Below are 21,032 nucleotides of genomic sequence, written 5' to 3'. Positions count from 1 at the left end.
TCCTGCATAAGTTGCAAGTGATCACCCGGCATGCGGTGGTACTGCGGTGGCATGGCAGGAGGGGTCGCTTCGAAGGGGAGGGAGTAGCCCCTTCGGACGATTTGCAGCACCCAACTGTCCGACTTGATGGTGCGCCAGTGGAGGAGGTGATGGCGAACCCTGCCCCCCACTGGCGTTGAATGGGCCTGAAATGCCAGACTAGGAAGGCTTAGAGGCAGATGCAGCGGGAGTGGGAGCGGGTGTGGACTGACCTTGTCGGTGTCCCCCAGAACAGCCACAGCGGTAACCACATTCGCGACCGCGTTGAGACTGGTTCTGCGGCCTGTGGCTTGCTGGAAGTGTGGGGGCACCCCTTCCTTGGCCACGAAAGGGGCGAAAAGAGGAAGTTTGCTGGCGTTGGCCTAGGCCCATGGACTTGGCCATAGCCCTGGAGTCCTTAAAACGCTCCAGCGCACTATCCGCTTTGTCGCCAAAGAGGCAACGGCCATCGAAGGGCATGTCCATGAGCGTGGCCTGGACATCCCCCGAAAAGTTGGCGGACCTCAGCCAGGCGTGGCGGCGAACCGCCACTGTCTTTGCAAACGCCCTACCCAGCGAGTCCGTGGTGTCAAGTCCAAACCTGATCGAGTACCGTGCTGCATCCCACCCCTCCGCCAGGGCTTGGGCGAGCCACATTCGGGCCTCCTCCGAACACTGTGGCAGCACGTCGGTAACCGTATCCCACAGAGAGTGGGTGTAACGGCGCAAAAGGCAAGCGGTGTTGACAGACCGCAGCCCAAAACTCAGAGAGGCGAACAGTTTCTTCCCAAACTGATCATACCTTTTGGATTCCCGATCCGGTGGAGAGGTAGGGGATGCCGTCTGGGACGTAGAGGCATGAATTACTAGGCTCTCGGGGGTGGGGAGGGTGGACAGAAAGCAGGGGTCGCCCGAGGCCGGGCGGTAGCGTCTAGCCACGTTCCGATCCACAGGGAGGCCTGCGGAGGGCTTGAACCAGGTGCCCATCAGAATGTCGGTGAGGGCTTTGTTAAACGGCAGTAGAGGCTCCAAGGAGCTTGCCTGTGGTTTGAGCACCTCAGTGAGGAGGTGAGTCCTCGCGGCCAGAACAGGGAGCTCAAGAACCAAGGCCTTGGCTGCCCTGTTCAACACCACGCTGTAAGCAGCCCCCTTCTCAGAAGCCACGGAGGGAGGAGAGACGAATCCAGTGTTGGGCGAAGTGTCCAGACCACTGGCCTCCCCCAACTCTTCTGCCCAGTCCTGGCTCAACTGGCCCTGCTGGGCCAGAGGGTCCTCAGACTCCTCCCAGTCCTCCATCTCCTGAAAAACAGGCAAAAATGATGGAGCCGGGTTGTAGGTTAAGGCCTCACCCATCGACGTCGGAGACGGCGCCGAGCGGCGCCGGTCCGACGCCAGGACCCGGACTGGGGCTGAAACTGGGGTCGACTTCGTCCGAGGACGGCGCCGGGAGCAACACCCTTGGGGTCGGCGCCAGCGGAGTCGTGAGGTCGACTGGCGACGACCCGGATCAAGGCTTGGATCCTGCAGGGCCCCGCGGTGTCGGGGCCGGAGTAGACGACGGCGCCGAGGCCGGAGCCGCCGGCCCGCTAGGTTTCCTAGTCGGACCCACGGAGCCCGATGGCGCCTCGGCAGGTTCTGACGGAGGGAAGTGCGACCTCATGGCCGCGTGGAAAGCACTTATCTCCTCCAGCGTCGCGTGCAGCCCAGGAACCGGCGGGTATGGAGCTGGACGCGACGCCTGCGGCTTCGAGGGAGACGCGCGGGCGGTGTCGCCCGAAATACTGGACACGTCGGGGGGAGGGGGGGCGGGGGGAGTCGGAAGAGCGATGACACCTCTTCGTCTTCTTTTTCGAATGCCTCGACTTACCTGAGGACTTGGAGCCCGACGAGTGGTGGTGACTCGTCGAGCGGCGATGACTGCGGCTCCGCAACCGGTCCCTCGACTTCCTCCTCGACCGGGACCTCGAGCGGTGCAGAGCCGACTGCCGGAGCTCGAGCAGCTTACGGGACCGCTCCCCTCTAGCCTTCGAGGTCAAGGCCCGGCAGTCGGGGCACAACTTGTCATCATGGTCAACCCCGAGGCAATAAAGGCACAGACGGTGGGGGTCGGTCACCGACATCAGGCGGTGACAGTCCTCGCAAGGTTTAAAACCAGGCACCGCGAGTCCAAGGTCGACTCGAAAAGATCAAAATAGATCAAAAAAGTTAGTAAAAAAAAATGACTAGAGGACTGCTGTTCCTGGATCTGCGCTTGCTGGCGCGGAAAAAAAAAAGAACTGACGTCAGCGCGCGAGAGCGGCGTCTAAGTACTCCGACGAAATCATCCCGGCGATCACGACGCCGACGACCGACACGGAGCCGCAGACTATGCCTACCGACGCACAGGGGTACTGCTGACGAAAACTGTCCAGACCCAGTCTGACGCCTGGGGTTATTTTAAGGTAAGGAATCTAACACTAACCTGTTTCTTTCAGATAACGAACAATGGACTGCAAATAAGAATACTTTGTGAAGAAGTGGGTTTCTGTTGCAGTTACCCCCCCCTTTGCTAGATTTCTGATGCATTTTGACTTAATGTGCCCTGGGTTCCTGCCAATCAGGTGCCCAGAGCCTGTGTTCTTTCCCTAAAGTACGAGTTACTTACCTTCGGTAACGATGTATCTGGTAGAGACGATTCTAGCCGCAGATTCTTTCACATAGAATTATCCCCAAGCGCGAGACTGGGTCCGGAAACTTTTTGCCACAGCATCCCTGCGCGCCTGGGGGGTAGAGCGCCATCACACGACTCCACCCATGTGTCGTCCGCGTACATGACGTCAGTGAGGTCACAAGTCCCACCCCGGTGCGCCCACGTTAGTTTTCTTCAGAGAACTTTTCAGCGCTCCAACTCGGAGCCACCAGACAAAACGAATAGTTTCTTACCTGTCGGTGTAGTTTTGCAGCTTGAAGATCTTTCTGGATTCACTATGCTGTGCATATTCCGCGGTCTTGTGGTTGGGTCCAGATTCGTAGTCTTTTCTTTTTTTTGTAGCCCTTGTGGGCGTCGGCGTCACACCTCCTCGGGTGTATTTCCGGTGACGTCGGCATGCTTCCTGCGGAAGCTCCCACTCTTGGGCGCCATCTTCTGATTCTTTTGTCTGTGTTTCTTTCGTTTCCGAAGTAATGGCAATGTTCTATTTAGGTGAGAATTCTACCGCTTTGTCCTTAAAGTCTCTTACTTCTCTCCCTTCTTTTTTGACCACCTCTTCCCTCTCCAGCCTCATCTTTCTGGCGGAGGTGGGTGGGTTCGCTAGTGAATCCAGAAAGATCTTCAAGCTGCAAAACTACACCGACAGGTAAGAAACTATTCGTTTTGCAGCGTGAATCTTTCTGGATTCACTATGCTGTGCATAGATTTTGTAGCGGTTTCTCATTTCTGTGGCGGCTGGGTGGAAGATGAGCTCTGGTTTCTGAATATATGCTGGAGCACCTTTTGTCCGACTTGTGCTTCTTTGTTCATCTGAACATCGACGCAGTAGTGCTTCGTGAATGTGTGCACCGAAGCCCATGTTGCCGCCAGGCATATGTCTTGTATGGGTGTATTGGCCAGGAAGGCTATTGTGGCCCTCTTCTTCCTAGTGGAGTGGGCACGCGCCCCCTCTGCCAGTTCCTGTCCTGCCCTTTTGTGGCAGAGTTGGATTGTTTGCGCGATCCAGCGTGCAATAGTGTTCTTGGTTACTGCTTTGCCCATGTAACTGTTGGCGAACGACACAAAGAACTGTTTCGTTTTCCTGTGTCCTTTTGTCCTTTCAATGTAATGCATGACCGCCCTTCTGGCGTCTAGGGTGTGCAGAGCTCGCTCTGCGCTAGTGGTTGGTTTTTGGAAAAAACTCGGTATCTATATGGACTGGTTCATGTGGAATTTGGACACCACCTTCGGCATGAAGTGTGGGTCGGTCCTCATCACAACCCTATCATTGTGTATTTGTAAGTAGGGTTCCTGTAGCGTTAGCGCTTGCAGCTCGCTCACTCTGCGTAAGGATGTTATTGCAACCAGGAAGGCAGTTTTCATAGTTAGCATATGCAAGGAGGCTTTGTGGAGTGGCTCAAAGGGCTCCTTCATGAGTTCCGTCAGGACTACGTTTAAGTTCCATGCTGGTGGTGGCACACGCTTGGGTGGCGCGATCCTCTTCGCTCCTTCCAGGAACCTCTTTACAACCTGTGATGTGAAGAAGCTTCTGCCCATCTCACCCCTTGTGTAGGCCACTATAGCCGCCAAGTGAACTCTCAAGGAGGACGAGCTGAGGTTTCTCTCCAGTAAGTGTGTCAAGTACTTCAGCACCGTGGAGTTCTTTTTCATTTTATTGTGGAGTCTTTCCCTCCTGCACCACATCGTGAATCTTTTCCACTTGCGACATAGCACTTCCTTGTGCTGGGCCTTCGTGCCTCCCGAAGGACCCTGAGGGTGCTTTCTGGCAGTCTCAAATGTGCAAACTCTATGTCCTCAGGAGCCATGCTACTAGGCTCATGCTCTCTGGTTCTGGGTGCAGCACCTCTCCGTTCTGCATGGAGAGCAGGTCTTTTCTTCTGCTGAATCTGTGGGGTGCACACTGTGCCATCTCCATGATCTGCGAGTACCAGGTCTGCCTCGCCCACTGCGGCGCGACCAGTATCAGGGTCATGGTGCTCGCTCTGCACTTGCTCAGTACCCTGTGTATCAGTGGTATCGGGGGAAAAGCGTATGCAAATCTCCCGGACCAATCTATCCATAGGGCATTCCCAAGGGACCCTTCTTCGTGTTGTCTGGATGCGAAGTTTCGGCATTTCACATTCTGGCGTGTTGCAAACAGGTCCACTGACGGCGTTCCCCACCTGCTGAACAGCCTTCTCGTCTCCTGAGCATTGAGCTCCCACTCGTGGGATGCCGAGGTCTGTCTGCTCAGCCAGTCTGCCTGAATGTTCTCCTTCCCTGGTAGGTGTATGGCTAGCAGGTCTATCTGGAGAGAGATGGCCCACCTCCATATCTCCTGCGCCAGCGTCGAAAGCTTTGTTGACTGTGTTCCACCCTGTTTGTTGATGTAGAACATCGCCGTGGTGTTGTCTGTCTGTAGCAACACCCTCTGCCCGTACAGTCTTGTCTGGAAGGCTTTCAGTGCAAGGAAGATTGTCTTCAATTCGAGGTAATTGATGTGCTTTGTCGCATCTGCTGGCGTCCAAAGACCCCTCACTTTGAGTTCCTCCATGTGAGCGCCCCATCCCTTCAGGGATGCGTCCGTGGTGATGGTCACTGTCGGAGTTGGGAGTGTTAGAGGCTGTCCCCTTGTTAAGTTCTCCAAGGTCCACCATGTCATCTCCTTCTGCACTGCGTGCGTCACCACCACAAGATCCTCCCAACTGCCCGAAGCCTGTGACCATTGTTCCTGGAGCCATTCTTGCATGGGCCTCATGTGGAGCCGCACATTCGGCACCAGGTGGATGCACGATGCCATCATCCCCATGATCTTGCTCGCAGTCCTCACTGTCCGAGCTTGTCCCTTCCGGTAGAGGCGAGTTTCCTTGACCAGTGCCTTCGCTCTCTTCTCGCTGGGGAACACTTTGCCCTGTAAGGTGTTGATCTCCCCCCCCAGGAAGATTTTCACTTGCTCTGGCTCCATTGATGATTTCTTCCAATGGACTGAGAACCCCAGGTCTATGAGCGTGCTCGTCACTGTATGTACATGCTGCTTGCACTTCTGGTATGAGTTTGCTTTCACCAGCTAGTCGTCCAGGTAAGGGTATACGTGTATCCCCTGTCTTCGTAAGTGCGCTGCGACTGCCGCGAGGCACTTCGTGAATACCCTCAGTGCCGATTTCAGTCCGAAGGCCAGCGTTGTGAACTGGTAGTGGCCTCCTCCGATTGTGAACCTGAGCATATGCTTGTGCTTCTCGTTCATTGGGATGTGCAAGTAGGCGTCCTTGAGGTCTATCGTGACCATGAAGTCTCCGACCTGCAATTGCGGCAGCACCTCCTGCAGGGAGGTCATTTTGAACTTTTGTGTTCTTATGAATTTGTTGAGGAACCTTAGGTCTAGGATGGGTCTCATCTTGTCGTCGACCTTTGGTACTAGGAAGTACGTTGAGTATATTCCCTTGTTCCTTTCCCTGAAGGGAACTCTTTCTATGGCCTGTTTTTGTAGAAGTTCTTGCACTTCTTCCTGAAGCCTCGCCAGCTGTTCTCTTGCTGGTGGCTTCCCCCTTGGTTTTCTGTTTGTTGGCTTTTTCTCCAACTCCAAGCAGTATCCGAATTGGATGATGTTTAGGATCCATTTGTCTGATGTTATTTCTCTCCATTCTTGGAGATAGAACTTTAATCTTCCACCCACTGGTGTCATGTGGTCGTAGGTCTTTAGATTGTCCTGACCCCTTCGCACGTGGTGCCCCCTGGGATCTTTTCTGTGGTCGGGCACCCGCAGGTGTCTGAAGTCACTTCGAGGTGGGCTGCTGCCCCCCTCTTCTATTCTGGCCACGGCCATTTCTCCCTCGAAAGGACTGACCTCTTGGCTGGTATTGCCAGGACTGCTTCTGGTGACCTTGCTGAGCCTGCGAGTCTGCCTGGTGCGTCTGCTGGAAGGCCTGGTGCAATGTACCTGGCTGGTTTCCACCTCTCCCGCCGGGCCTCCGTGCCGGGGTGCCTCTTCTGTTGCCTCTGAACTGCAATGCCCCCATGGATCTTGCAGTCTCGTTATCTTTTTTGAGTTGGCATAGTTTCTCGTCAACCGTTGCTCCGAAAAGCGTTTCGCCGTTGAACGGTGTGTTCAGGATACTGTGTTGTACCTCGGGTTTGAACCCTGAGATCCTGAGCCAGGCGTGTCTCCTTTCCGTGACACCCATCATCATGAGCCTGCTGGCGGTGTCCGCTCCGTCCAGGGCCGTCTTAAGGCAAGAGTTTGCCGCGTTCTTCCCTTCTTCGATCAATTTTTCGGCCTTCTGCCTGGCATCCTGGGGTAGTTCCTTCACCAACTGGCCCAGCCCTTCCATGATCTGGTACATGTGCCTGTTTAAGAGGGCGTTGGAATTAGCCATGCGCCAGTGGGTTGCAGCATTTCGCTCGATCCTTCTCCCCACCAGATCCATCCTCTTGCTCTCCTTATCCGGAGCTGAGCCTGTCTGCAGCTTTCGGAACCAAGTCCTTTAGCTGTTTCCATGATAACGCTATACCATATACTCTTAAGTGCATTATAATCCTCGCGGTTATTGCCAACTTTGGTATAACATTATCAAAACATGTCGAGTAAGGTGTCATACGAATTGGAATACTACCCCCTCGCCAGTTCTGGCGACGGGGGTAGCATTCCACCCTTTCAGAGGGACACAACATGTATGTAACTGTGAACCCCGGTTAAAGTTAACTCGAGCCTCAGCATCACAAAATGGATGCTGCCACCACAGACACAAGTCTGACCTCCTGTTGCTGGGAGTCCTTCCAGCGAGGGAGGCCTGGACAAAGGGTTTCCTGCCTTGGGAGGTGCTAGCACCACCCCAGACAGGATTTTGTGTATTGGGTAGGACAGGCCTGAAAGGAATGAGACATGCCTGGGGCACACAAGGTGCCCTGTGCATACACCGGCTCAAACCAGTTGCTGGGGCACTCCAGCCCCAGCTCAGGCGCGAAACCGGACAAAGGATAGGGGGTGTAACCATCCTCCTTCCTGGTCCCACCCATAGGAGGGACCTAGTGATAGTACAGCCCCATTTAGGAGAATAAAGGTAGGAGCTGGTCCCATTCCAAATTACATTATCCTGATTTGAAACTCTACAAAGAAGAAACTCTGGACTTCGACGTTCTGCTCCACAGAAGACTGAAGAAATCTCCCTTGTGGCCAAGGAGTGACCACCCTGCACAAGCAGGCACCATCAAGCGTTCCAGCGGTTCACTTTGTCGTCTTCCCGAGTGGATCCAGACTTCAGAGCCCGACGAGACCCGGACTTCCAGACCTCTCCGACCTCAACCTACATCTGCAGCACAGCTGAGATCCGTGGGTGCGACGAGACACGTGGGACTTGGAGAAACTGCACTTCGCTTCCAGCACGACTTCGGAGGTATCCTCGACGAAGTGCTTTGGGGATTGAGAGGCCCCAGCCCCGAGCAGCTCCTGCACAGAAGATCAGCACTCCAGCATCCACGAGATCTGCGTGGGGCCCTTTTGCTTGATTGCTGCTCGACGCGTTGCCTGGTCACTTGCCGGCTGGCTAGTGACCTCCTAGACGACGATCCTTGAAAACTTCACTGCTGGTCTGGTTGCTCCAGACTGGCCCTTGCTTCCCTGCAAAGGAGAAGCACCCCGGACCCTCCTGGTCCGCACCAGACGCCTTTTCCATCCACCGCGTGGGTTGCCTTTGCCAAGGCCTGTTGACGCCGAATCCAGAACCAACACCGCCGACAGCGAGAGCCTGCGTGGGACAGCTCGCGCCTCCATCCTGGTCGAAGACACCTCCTGGTCCACGTGGCTGCAGATTCAAGCGTCCACTCTTCACCTGATCGCGACAACAGCATCTGGTTCCTTCCTGGTTCCACTCCAGTCACTGGCTAGTGACTGAACATTGTCCCCTCTGCTTTCAGGTCTTCATCTTCCTTGATCCACCCTTGGATCACTCCGGACAGCTTCCTCCTGGTCGCCTGCAACATCTTTCTTCAAGGCTCCATAGACTTCAACGCGGAAACCCGACACACTTTGACACCTATGCACCCGCAGCCCGTGGGTGAGGTAACAAGAGCATTTCGGTGGATTGACTCTCCTATTGTCCAGTTTCACAGTCGTTTTAGTCCCAACTAGTCAGAACTGTCCGTACTTACCTTTTTCGTAAACTGTACTGTCCATTGACTTTGTTAGGCATCTCGCGTACGAGTTCACACTCTGCACACGCGTTCCGTGGGCCTCCTATTACTTACCTAAAGTTAGGATAGTGTAGTCCCAGCGATCCTACAGCCTCAGAACAGCTTAATTGCTTCTATCAACTTTCTCAACCCACTTACTTAGTATATGGTTTGACGTGCCCCTAGGGCACCATTGTAATTCGTGCAACTTAAACGTATTTTTCCTAAGAGTCTTGTCATGTGCTTAGCCCTCTGATCTCAAAGAGTTCAGAGGTGTTTGTTATTAATAAATATATTGTTTATTTTTCATAACAACCTGTGTGGTGTCCTTTCACTTGGTATTCATGGGGTTATATGTGGTAAAACAGCTGGCTTCACATGCCAAAAGAGTTTAGCCTAAGACTGCTTTGTCCATGCTACCATTAGGATAGCTGGTCTATAAGGTTGACTTACAACCAATCACCATAAGGGTTGTTTGGAATGATACAAGGTGATCACTAGAACTAGTGAGCATCATATATCAGGCCAACTTCTCACATTGCCACCTCTAAACAGTCCATCTCTAGGTGGATTGTGTCCTGTATCCAGCTATGTTACCAAAAGGCTAACAAGACCTTAGGAGGTAAGCCTAAGGCTCATCCCACCAGGGGCAAAGCGTCTACAATAGCATTGCTAAGTAATGTTCCCATTGCAGATATGTGTAGGGCTGCCACTTGGAAGTCGGTCCATTCCTTTGCCAAACACTACTGCCTGGACTCTGATGCCAGGGCAGACGCTCAGGTTGGGCAGGCTTCGTTGAGAAATCGGTTTGCACAGTAGGGGTTTTGTCTGTTTCCTCCACCGCTGGTTTGGTTTGTTGGGATGGGCTTGCCATTCTATTCACAAGATTATGACTATACACAGAGATCCCCTACTACAGAAGGAGTAGTTTCTGACCTGTAACTCCAGTTCTGTAGTAGGGGTATCTCCGTTATAGTCATAAGCGCCCGCCCTCCTCCCCGGTGGATGAAACGATAATATACTGAATGCTACAGGCCTGGCTTTATACACCTTAAAAAAGAACTGAAAGTAAAAGGCCTTCGGCTGTGCATCCTGGGATACCGAGTGTCTCTGGAGAGTTCCTTAAAGGCACAGTATCCCTTTTCCAGACCCATAATGGCAGCCTATGGGGCTTGTCTGTCCAACCCTTCCTCTCTATCAAGACAAAGGATTTTTGTGCAGGGGAGTTTCTCTAGGTGTGAAACTTTACAAAGTGTGTAAAATTTAATATTATTTGGCTATCTTTTTCACTTCGAGATGAAGTGCTGGCCAATGTAGCCTTATACTGTTAGGCTGCATTATTTGTCTTTGATTTTCTCTCAAGTGTCTATGCAGGACTGCAGAAGAAGACAACTTAAGAGACTATTTCGATTGCTCGGGGGTCCACGCACATGGGCGGGACTATTCACAAGATTATGACTATACACAGAGAGCACCTACTACAGAACTAAAGTTACAGGTAAGTAACTTGTTTTCCTATTCCAGTATTGGAACTTTCACAGTTTCCAATGCTTGAATCAGAGTAGCTAGCAGTTATGAGCAAATGTTTTGAACCTTGATTCCTTATTTAACCATTCTTGAATATTAAAACCGAAAGCCATGAGACATTAGGAATAAGCTAAAAAAGAGAAGTGGACAATCCACCATAATCACAAAATCAATGGTAAAAAAACACATTTGTAAACAAAAGGAAATATAGGAAACAAGCAAATGAAGATCAAAAATGTGCAAATAGTTTAGACAGAAAGACAGAATGAGGGAGGAAAGGGAAAGCTCCCCACTTGATGAAAGAAGATTCTCAGGACTGCCTGGCCCACAGCTGTGTCACTCTGAGTTGAAGAATCCAGGCAGTAATGTCTTGTAAATGTATGAGTACTGCTCCAGGTCGCTGCCCTGCAGATCTCCCGGATAGGAACTCCAGCAAAAAGGGCTGTCGAAGGAGAAACTGTCCTTGTGGAGGGAGCACGGACCAGAAGACCTTCAAAGGGATTACCCACTGCTCGGTGACAATACTGGATAGCGCTAGTAATCCAACGACAGGTGTCGCAAGTCTTGGAGCCAGGCTGAGGACGACTGGACATCCCTGCATACACCAGGAGTAGAGAAGACTAAAAAAAGGTGTCGACAAAAGTCACTAAAAAGTTAGTCAAAAAGTGACTAAGGGTACTGCTCTCTCCAGATCTTCGCTGGCTGGCATAAAAAAATTAAGAACTGACGCCAGCGCACGAGAAGATACGGCAATGTCATTCCAGCGACCACGGCTTCAACGACGTACGCGGAGTCAACCGACGCCACCCATTTACGCGCAATACTGCGGACGAAAAAATTCTCCAGATCCAGTCTGACGCCTGGGGTAATTCTAAGGTAAGGAATCTATAACTAATTATCTCTTTCAGCTCTTTGACATGGACATAGTTGTCTATCACAGTTATTTTGAGTCCGAGCATCTCTAGGCCAATCCTCAGGAAGAACATCTGCGGACTTGGACTCCCATGTAATATATGTTATGTGGGTCCTTGCGGCCTACTTTGTTTGTGTATGGATGAACAATGTGCCATGTTGTAGGTGTCAATGTCCTTGGCGTAATCCATCAAAATAACAAGCCTATCATGCCAATCGCATGGGACTAGTAATGTCTCTAGCCAAATTCAGAATGAAGATCAATACAATTCTTTGAAGGAAGAGGATTGAGCTTAAATGTGGTGTTTTCAATTATCAATCTTTGTTAGGTCATTCTCATATGACCCAAGTCCATTCGTTATAAGATGGAAGGGCACCATTTTCAAGTATACGCAGAGTCTTATTTAGGGGCAAAGTATTGAGGCGGCGTTACGTGTCAATTGAGACAATCTCATGGCTGCTGCGTGAAGCTATGCTGCTCTGACGTTGTACATTTTATGGAAAACCTGTGTTTTTTGCCACAGTGAGTTCAACAATCCTACATGGCTGTTGGAGGTACTCTTTGTCATACCTTTTTGTTAGCCCCTCTGATGTCACAGGATAGCCAAAGCGTACCTATTGAGAGTGCACAATGCAGTCTACATGGAGGCTGACAGTAGTTCCAATCTTTTCTTTATAATTTCCCTACTTTCTAGAACCAGCAGCAGAAAAGCATACGAGGTTGGGTTCCACACTGCACTATCTGCTTGAGGGTGGCATGTGCATAAGTGTGAGGCTTTTTCTTGGGGCCCACTAGTATTCAAGAACTACTGCGCAGCATGCTCTGCAGGTACAATTGTTTAGTCAAGGTTACAATACTCCTGCCCTCCAATCAGACAGTCATGCCACTACCTTAGGCACTTGACTAGCCCAGAGTAGCAAGGATGAAAGGCAAGCCTTATTCAAGGAGGCGGAGGGTTTAGAACCTAAGATTCAATATGAAATTGTTAATAAAACTCAATCATTTCAATACTCAGGCAGTGCTTAACTTTGAAAAAGCAAAGTACTTTACTTAACAGGTGGATAAATGGTACAGCAAAAATAGAAATCTAAATAAAAAGCATTTAACCAGATACATTATAATTGTTTATTACCGCTAAGCACTTAATTCTATGAACAGTGCCCAGTAGACAGTCTCTTCATAAGGGTACAGGTAAAAAATAAATGTGCCAGTTCGTGTATTAGAATCACACTGCCAGTCACACAATAATAAGGATTAAGGGGGTAGGCGGCACACTTACTCAGAAAAGGGGTGGCGGACCATCTTGGAGATCCTCTATAATCAGCACAGCTCTGATCTCAACAAATTTAAAAACGACCTGCTGCACCTCCAAGTGGGGTGCTGTAATAGTAGGAGCAATCAGACTGCTGCAAAGGTACCACGAGGTGACAGAAGATACCAAAAAGCATTAAAAAGAAGATACATGAATCAGCATGAAAGCTGAAAATGTGGCATCAACTAAGCAATGTGACCAAGGAAGAGCTTACACCAGGAAAGAATAATTTCAGATCCTTGTGGACATCGCAAAGATTTTCTAGATATTTGGCTGTAAACCACAGGCCTCACCTTAGGCAGGATTGGGGTGTGCTGAGAGCACATGCGCAAGTCCTGCTATGCTGACGTTCTCCTGGGAAAACTACACTAGAAAAAAAACACCAGACGAGGACTACTTGCAACTTCGCCCATCCTAATGAAAATTAAATTACATTTACTGTAAAAGTGTATATTAAAAAAAAGAAGAGTTCTGATAAAGTATTAGAATAGTGTAGATGAGACTAACAAACTACAGTAAAGGTTGCATTGCTTTAAGTTCGTTATAGGGGTGGTGGGGATGATCTAGACAGTCCATAGAGGGACTGGAGCCTTATTTCTTTGCAACATTTTCAACAGATAGTCTATGTTAAATTCCTAGTGATATGGAAGGACTACTAAGTGCTTATTCTAACAAGCTCAAAGGATGTAGGAGAAAGTAAGAAGTGGGAACTGGAGGCAGGAGACTAGTCTCAGCAGTGCAACAGAATGAGAAGTGGATTCAAAGGAGAGATCCAATAACCTCCTCTTGGAGCATAAAAATGAGACCAGGTGAAGGGTTTCGGTGGCATTCTAGATTAACAGCCTAGATTACAGTGGAGAGTGAGAAGCAACGAACAGGGGTTAAAATCAGTTTAAACACATATCCATTCACTGAGCTTGGGATCACGCTCTGTAATTTTCTGTTCTCAGACACCTACCCACCTCACTCCCAACCCACATCGGTATGAAGGAGACACAAGGACATTGTCACTTACTGTGATCCTTCTCATTCTTCACATTTCGGCTGTGTTTGAAGTAGGCATACAGGGTACTCCTTACACTGGAAAAAAAACTCAAAGGTCAAAAAGGCACGCCCTTTCTTCCTTTCATCAACTCAACACCCCCCCCCCCCCCCCCCCCCTTCCAGAAACCAGGCCCTCCCATGAAGGACAATGCTGTTCTCTCCCTGGAAAGACAAGACAAAGGAGCTATAAAATCTCTATATTCATAATCACTGCACCAAAAGGTAGTCATGTGAACAAACTCACACAAGGAAAAGTTACTTACTTTTATTCCTTTTTCTGCATCACACATATCCTGCCACTGAAGTCATAAACATAGAATATTTCCATGCATTTGCGTGGATCCCAGAACACCTTTTCATCAATTATTTAAAGTCAATCTTTAGATGGAGGTAGCCACCTCAAAATCCATAAAATTGATGTTATGTTATGTTAACCACATTTTTATAGCGCACAGCTGCCCCAGCAAAGGGGCGTCCCGGCGCTTTTGAACAGGCAAATGAACACATAACACAACACAGACTGCAGGGCCAAAGCAAGAAAGGGAGAGAGACTAAAAAACATTAGGGAACAAGTAAGTTTTAATGGCCCTCCTAAATGTGAGCAGGTCGTCAAGTGCACGGATGTGGGACGGAAGAGAGTTCCAGAGTTTAGCAGCCATAACCCGGAAGGACCGACCTCCAGCTCTACACAGCTTGAACCGAGGCACTACCACCAGATTGTGACAGGCAGATCTCAGGGAGCGTGAAGGTACTTAGGGAATAAGAAGATTCTCAAGAATCTAGAGAGGATAACTTGAGGATCTTAAAGGAAAGACAGAGAGTTTTAAAGTCGATCCTTTGTGCCATAGGCAGCCAGTGAAGAGACCGAATAGTTGCACTCACAGAGCAAAACCTCGGTAGCCCCACCAGAGCTCTGGCCGCAGCATTTTGAACGCACTGCATCCGGGCGATTTCCGCCTGATTCGCCCCTAACAGGAGCGAACTGGCGTAATCGAGCCGAGACAGAATAGTGGCCTGGATGATCAACTGCCTAGTAGGGGCGTCAAAGAACTTCAAAATGGGTCTCAGTCCTCGAAGGATCCCGAAGCAAGTAGCTGCAGTTTTTTTTTGTATGGGCACAGAAACTAAGGGCAGAGTCTAACCAAACCCCTAGGTTTTTTACCTCTGATACCGGAGTAAGCGTAACACCTAACTCTGGAGGCCACCACTCATCACTCCACATGTTGCTATGCTTACCAACAACCAGTATCTCAGTCTTCTTAGCATTCAGCTGAAGACAGTTGGCTGTCATCCAGCCGGCCACCGCCAAGAGACCCGCTCTGAACCTGGGGGCATCGAGGTCGGACTTCCCAATCCGAACAACCGCCTGCTTCCATTTAATCGGGACTGAACCTGAGGACAGAGACAGGTTGATTAAATGACGCATTAGAGGAAGACAGAGTCGATAATTCTCTGAATTGCGCCGGTCTGAGGGGATCAGCAGGAGATCCCGATTTTACCTTAGTGTCTAACCTATCAAACACCTCCACTGACATAGCAGGGAGGGAAGAGAGAGCCCCGGAAGTGTTGACACTAAGCCTCAGCGTCTCACAAGGAGAAGGAGTATTGGTAAAAGAGCGATAAATCGCCTGAACCTTCTCTAGGAAGAAAGCAGCTAGGTCTTCACAGTGAGACACCGAGCAGATTTCTGCTGCGGGAGCTCTTTTGGCAGTTAGATCTTTAAGAACCTTAAAGATCAACTTCGCGGGATTTGGGCTGCTCTTAAACTCTTGAGAGTAGTAGGCTGCACGGGCCTTACATATAGCTCTATGGTAACTTTTAACCTTCGAGAGATACAATGTTTTTTCCCCTGCCTCATACGACTTGCGCCAGTTCCTTTCTGCTTGTTTACAGGCTTTCTTTAAAAGCAAAAGAGTACCATCGTACCATGGACTAGGTTCCAAAGAACGAACTCTGCTCCAGGTAGCAGGAATCAAAGAATCAAGGGCCCCAGTGATCCAATCAGAGAGGAGATCATACCCCGAATCAACATCAGTGATCTGACAAGGAGGGTTTTCCTCAAGCAGACGATGGAAGGCTTCTAACTTAAGTTTTTTCCAGGGGCGCTTTAAAACAACTCTGTCTAGAGGTTTAAAAGGCAGATCCTTGATCGTAATGAGCAAGTTTCACAAGGAAGTGGTCAGACCATGCCACTGGGCTTGGCTGCAACACCTTTACCCTAGTAAGGTTCGTAAAGATAGGATCTAATATGTGTCCACCCACATGCGTGGGGTGAATAACCAACTGACTAAGCTGCAGTGCCTCTAGGTCTGCAAGAGTGCTACTTATAGTTGAATTCTGGCAGAGATCAAAGTGGAGATTGAGGTCTCCAATAACACAGAAATTTGCAGAGCCCATTGCAAGCGAGCCCACTATTTAGGGGAGAGACCTTCTAAAGGCAGTATCATTGCCTGGGGGTCGATAGATCAAAAGTCCGGACAAAGTAAAGTGGTGGCTTACCTCCATTAAAAAACCCAACAGGCCTGCTTTTTACTGAATTTTTCTGAACCATAACATGGCATTTGCAATGTAATAGGCCTAGCATTTTCCTTATTTTTTTTTTTGAGTTAGAGCTATTGGCGTTGTAAATGACTATGTCTTGTACCTATTGTAGGAAGCTCGCTCTCCATATAGTTTACCAAAGTGAGGTATAGTGTGCACAGAGTCCAGTGGAACCCCAAAAGGTAGCTAGAGGCCAAGTTAGATAGCACCTTACTCTCTATTTGTGGAAGTGGGGTCGAGCAGTAAGGCTTTATCAGAGAACAGTGTTAAGTATTTGTTGTACACACTCAGTCAGCAAATGAATTCACACACTCAGACTGAACTTCAGACCAATTGTTTTTGTATAAAAATATTCTTAGTTATTTTATTTCCTAGCACCAAGCAAGCCTGGCACAGGTAAGTGATAAATACTTTGCAGTAAATATACAGTTTTAATACGGTTTGGATTGTAATGTTATATGTACTTTGTTTTCACTTATAGGATTGTTTCAGAGAAATGCAATGCTTTGTAAATACAGTGACTTGAATGGGGTTTACAATAAAATACAAGGTAAGTTACTTTTTAGATTAATTTTCTTACTCAGAGTAGTATGCCTGGATACTACGCTGTGACATTTCCTGCAAACAAGTAAAATCATTTTTGTTAAATAGCACAATTTTAGAATTTCGTTAGGTTTTCTAACTCCACACTTACAAACTTTCTCAATGTTATCCTATGGAGGAAAGGAAAATGCTACTTAACCAGTATGCATCTGTTCTTGGCATGTAGAGCTGCAGAGTCACATGCTATGCATAGATTGCCGTCTGGTGTTGGGCCCGGATGTTTGCACTTTGTTTTTGTTCGAAGAAGTCTTTCCAGTCACGAGGTAGGCGACTACTCCTTTCGGTGATGCGCATGGGTATTTACTCCAATGTTAGATTCTTTTCCCGCAGAGGGTGAGACTGGAGTAAGTAAGAGTAGAATAGAGATGTCCATGTGTAGCTATCTAAGTAAGATAATACGGGAGCAGATACAGGTAACCGGGGAGGTGGGAGGGAGCATGTGACTCTACATGCCAAGAACAGATGCATACGGAGTAAGTTGCATTTTCCGTTCAAGGCATGTGTGCTGTAGATCACATGCTATGCATCGACTATACAGCATTAATCTCCCAAAGTGGTGGCTAACCTGTAGCTGTTGCTGTAGTTTAAAATAGTGTACGTAAAACTGCCTGGCCCACATTAGCTAGTGTTTTGTGAATGTGTGTGGTATAGACCAAAAGCCATAGAAGGCCCCACTTTGCGAGTGGAATGCGCTCTAGAGGGAATTGGTAAAGTTCCTTTAGCTTTTGCAGAACATATCTGAATACATTTAACTATCCATCGTGCAATACATGATTTAGAAATGGGATTGCCTTTGTGTGGTGGCGCAAAAGCCACAAACAGTTTTTAGTGTTACGAAAGGATTTTGTTCTTTCTATGTAATAAAGGAGGGCTCTTTTGACATCAAGTTTGTGAAGAGCTCTCTCTGCAACAGAGTCTGCGTTTTGGAAAAACACCAGTAACTCAACTGATTGGTTAAGATGAAAAGCAGAGATGACTTGGGGAAGGAATTTTGGATTTGTTCTGAGAACCACTGTTACGATGCATTTGTAAGAATGGTTCTTGTATTGTGAAAGCATGGATCTCACTTACCCTTCTGAGAGAGCTAATTGTGACAAGGAAAGCAACTTTCCATGTGAGGAACTGAAGTTCACATTTACGCACAGGTTCGAATGGGGGAACCCATGAACCTTGTAAGTACACTGTTTAAATTCCACACCAGAAAGGGTGGCAGTCTGGGAGGAATTATTCTTTTAAGGCCCTCCATAAAGGCTTTAACCCCTTCCATGCTGGTGACGAACCCCAGCCGTCACGCTCTGTGGCGCTCGTGTGCTGATGACGGCTGGGGTTCGTCACGGCCCCGCCCTGTTCTTTTGTTTACCGCACAGCGGCGGAAACGGCCCAGCATGGAAGGGGTTAAATGCAGGTACTCTAAATAATGACAAGTGTTGTCTGTTTTGTAAATAAGCAGCAAGTGCCGCTAGATGTAGTCGTATGGAAGAATATGCCAGATTACATATTTGTAAGTGTAGTAAATAGCAATCAATCATTACATTTTTAAAGCGCGCTACACACCTGTGAGGGTCTCAAGGCGCTGGGTGGGGGTGGGGGTGGGGGGTGCTGCTACTGATCGAAAAGCCAGGTTTTGAGAAGTCCTCTGAAGGCCAGCAGGTCCTGGGTCTGTCGTAGGCTGGTAGGGAGAGTGTTCCAAGTCTTGGCGGTGAGGTAGGAGAAGGATCCAACGCCGGTGGTGGTTTTCCGGATGAGTGGAACTGTGGCGAGGGCAAGGTTGGCAGAGCGGAGGCTGCGGGTGGGGGTGTAGAAGCGGAGTTGGTCGTTGAGGTATGCTCGTCCGGCCTTGTGTAGGGCTTTGTGTGCATGGATGATGGATGTGGATGTTTGAAGGTGATCCTCTTGTTGACGGGGAGCCAGTGCAGGCCTCTCAGGTGGGGTGTGATGTGGCTGCGGCTGCGTCGGGGGACGTCGAGGATCAGTCGTGCCGAGGCGTTCTGGATGCGTTGCAGCCGTCTCAGGAGCTTGGTTGTTCCTGCGTAGAGGGCGTTCCCGTAGTCCAGTCTGCTGGTGACGAGAGCCTGGGTGACGGTTCTTCTCGTGTCGGAGGGGATCCATTTGAAGATCCTGCGGAGCATTCGGAGGGTGTTGAAGCAGGAAGCGGAGACGGAGGGGACGTGCTTGGTCATGGTGAGGGCGGAGTCTAGGATGACCCCTAGGTTGCGTGCGTGTTTGGTGGGTTTTGGGGCTGTTCCTAGCGATGTTGGCCACCAGGAGTCGTTCCAGGCTGAAGGGGTTGAGCAGAGGATAAGGACCTCCGTCTTGTCTGAATTCAGCTTCAGCCTGCTGTCCTTCATCCATTCGGCGACGGCCTTCATTCCTCTGTGGAGGTTGGCTTTGGCACTGTGGTGGTCTTTGGTTAGGGAGATGATCAGCTGGGTGTCGTCGGCGTAGGAGATGATGTTGAGGCTATGTTGTCGTGCGACGTGGGCGAGTAGTACCATGTAGATATTGAACTGCGTCTGGCTGAGGGATGATCCCAGAGGAACGCCGCGGATTATCTCGGTGGTCTTGGAGCGGAAGGGTGGGAGGCGGACGCTCTGGGTTCTGCCAGAGAGGAAGGATGTGGTCCAGGCCAGGGCCTTCTCTTGGATTCCAGTATCACGGAGGCGTGCTGTTAGGGTGCGGTGGCAGACCGTGTCGAAGGCTGCTGATAGATCCAGAAGGATGAGGGCGGCTGTTTCTCCTTTGTCCATAGGGATTTTGATGTCGTCGGTGGCGGCGATGAGGGCGGTCTCTGTGCTATGGTTGCTGCGGAAGCCGGACTGGGATGGGTCCAGGATATTGTTGTCTTCGAGGTAGCGGGTCAGCTGCCTGTTGACGATCTTCTCCGTGACTTTCGCTGGGAAAGGGAGCAGGGAGATGGGCCGGAAGTTCTTGAGGTTGTTTCTTCAGTAGGGCGTTGATCTCTGCGTGCTTCCAGCTCTCTGGGAAGGTTGCTGTCTCAAAGAAGATGTTGATTGTTTTCCGGAGGTGGGAGGCGATGGCTGTGCTGGCTTTGTTGAAGACGTGGTGAGGGCATGGGTCAGATGGGGACCCAGAGTGGATGGTGTTCATGGTCTTGACGGTGTCTTCGTCGCAGACGTTAGACCAGGTGGTCAGGCTGCTGGTGCAGGAGTGGTGGTCTCGGCGGTGGAGGTAGGGGTGGTGGTGTTGAAGCTGTTGTGGATGTCGTTGAAGCGGTCGTGGGTGTCGGTGATCTTGCGGTGAAAGAAGGTGGCCAGTGAGTCGCAGAGGTCTTGTGATGGTGGAATGTCGTTGGTGTAGGAGCTGGGGTTGAGAGTTGTTTCACGATGTTGAAGAGCTCTTTGCTGTTGTGTGCGTTGTCTAGGCGGTCCTCTTGGCGGTCCTGATGAGTTGGTGATGTCTGCGGGTGGCATTCTTGTGGGCTGTGTGGCTGTCTGGTGTTCGGTTGTGGAGCCAGCTCTTCTCCAGTTTACGACAAGTGCGCTTGGAGGTCCGGAGGTCTTCAGTGAACCAGGCGGCATTCTTGTTGGTGTGATTGGCGGCGGAGGTCTTGAGTGGGGAGAGGGTGTTGGCGCAGTCGTTGATCCACTGTTTGAGGTTGATGGTGGCGGTGTCTGGGTCGGTGGGTGGTCCCAGGGCGAGGGTCAGTTGGTCCTCGGTGACCTTGCCCCAGCAGCGGCGTGGCATCTGTTGGGTGCGGTGGTGTGTGGTGGGTTTCCTGAAGGTGAAGTGGACGCATCTGTGGTCTGTCCAGTGGGGTTCGGTGGTGTGGTTGAAGGGGACGTGGGGACTTGCTGAGAAGATGGGGTCCAGTGTGTGTCCAGCGGCGTGGGTGGGTGTCGTCACGAGCTGTTTGAGTCCGAGGTTGGCAAGGTTGTTGATCAGGGCGGTGGAGTTGGCGTCGTCGTTGTTCTCGAGGTGGAACAAATGATGTACTGGATTCAAGCATCCAGTGGATCAATGTTCTTGTTATTGCAGTAGATAACAAATATTTTCCATTTTGCTGCATAGCAAGCTCTAGTAGTAGGGCGTCTGGCTTCTTTAACGATGTTCATACAGTCCAGTGGAAGGTTAAGATAACCAAACTCCAGGACTTCAGGAGCCAGATGGCTAGATTCAGTTGACCTGTATCGGGGTGCCTTATCTCTCCATGGTTTTGCGTTAGCAATGTTGGGGAGGTGTAGTTTTTGATGTGGAACTATTGAGAGTTCCAGCAATGTTTT

The 21,032-nt window shown here is 50.0% G+C and overlaps 1 protein-coding gene across 1 annotated transcript in view; it reads right to left on the bottom strand.

The window, feature by feature from the left end:
• The window catches only part of NXF1 (nuclear RNA export factor 1), a 466,191-nt gene that overhangs the window by 89,683 nt on the left and 355,476 nt on the right, over window positions 1-21,032 (bottom strand). The window contains exon 15 of the mRNA XM_086938121.1: window positions 13,619-13,683. Coding sequence (XP_086794247.1) covers window positions 13,619-13,683 — 65 coding nt within the window. The remainder of the gene's footprint in view (window positions 1-13,618; window positions 13,684-21,032) is intronic.

Source organism: Lissotriton vulgaris, chromosome 9 (genome assembly GCF_964263255.1).
Source record: "Lissotriton vulgaris chromosome 9, aLisVul1.2, whole genome shotgun sequence".
NCBI classification, from domain to species: Eukaryota; Metazoa; Chordata; class Amphibia; order Caudata; family Salamandridae; genus Lissotriton; species Lissotriton vulgaris.
The sequence above is the reverse complement of the archived record's forward strand: the minus strand, read 5'-3'. Positions and strand labels throughout refer to the sequence as shown.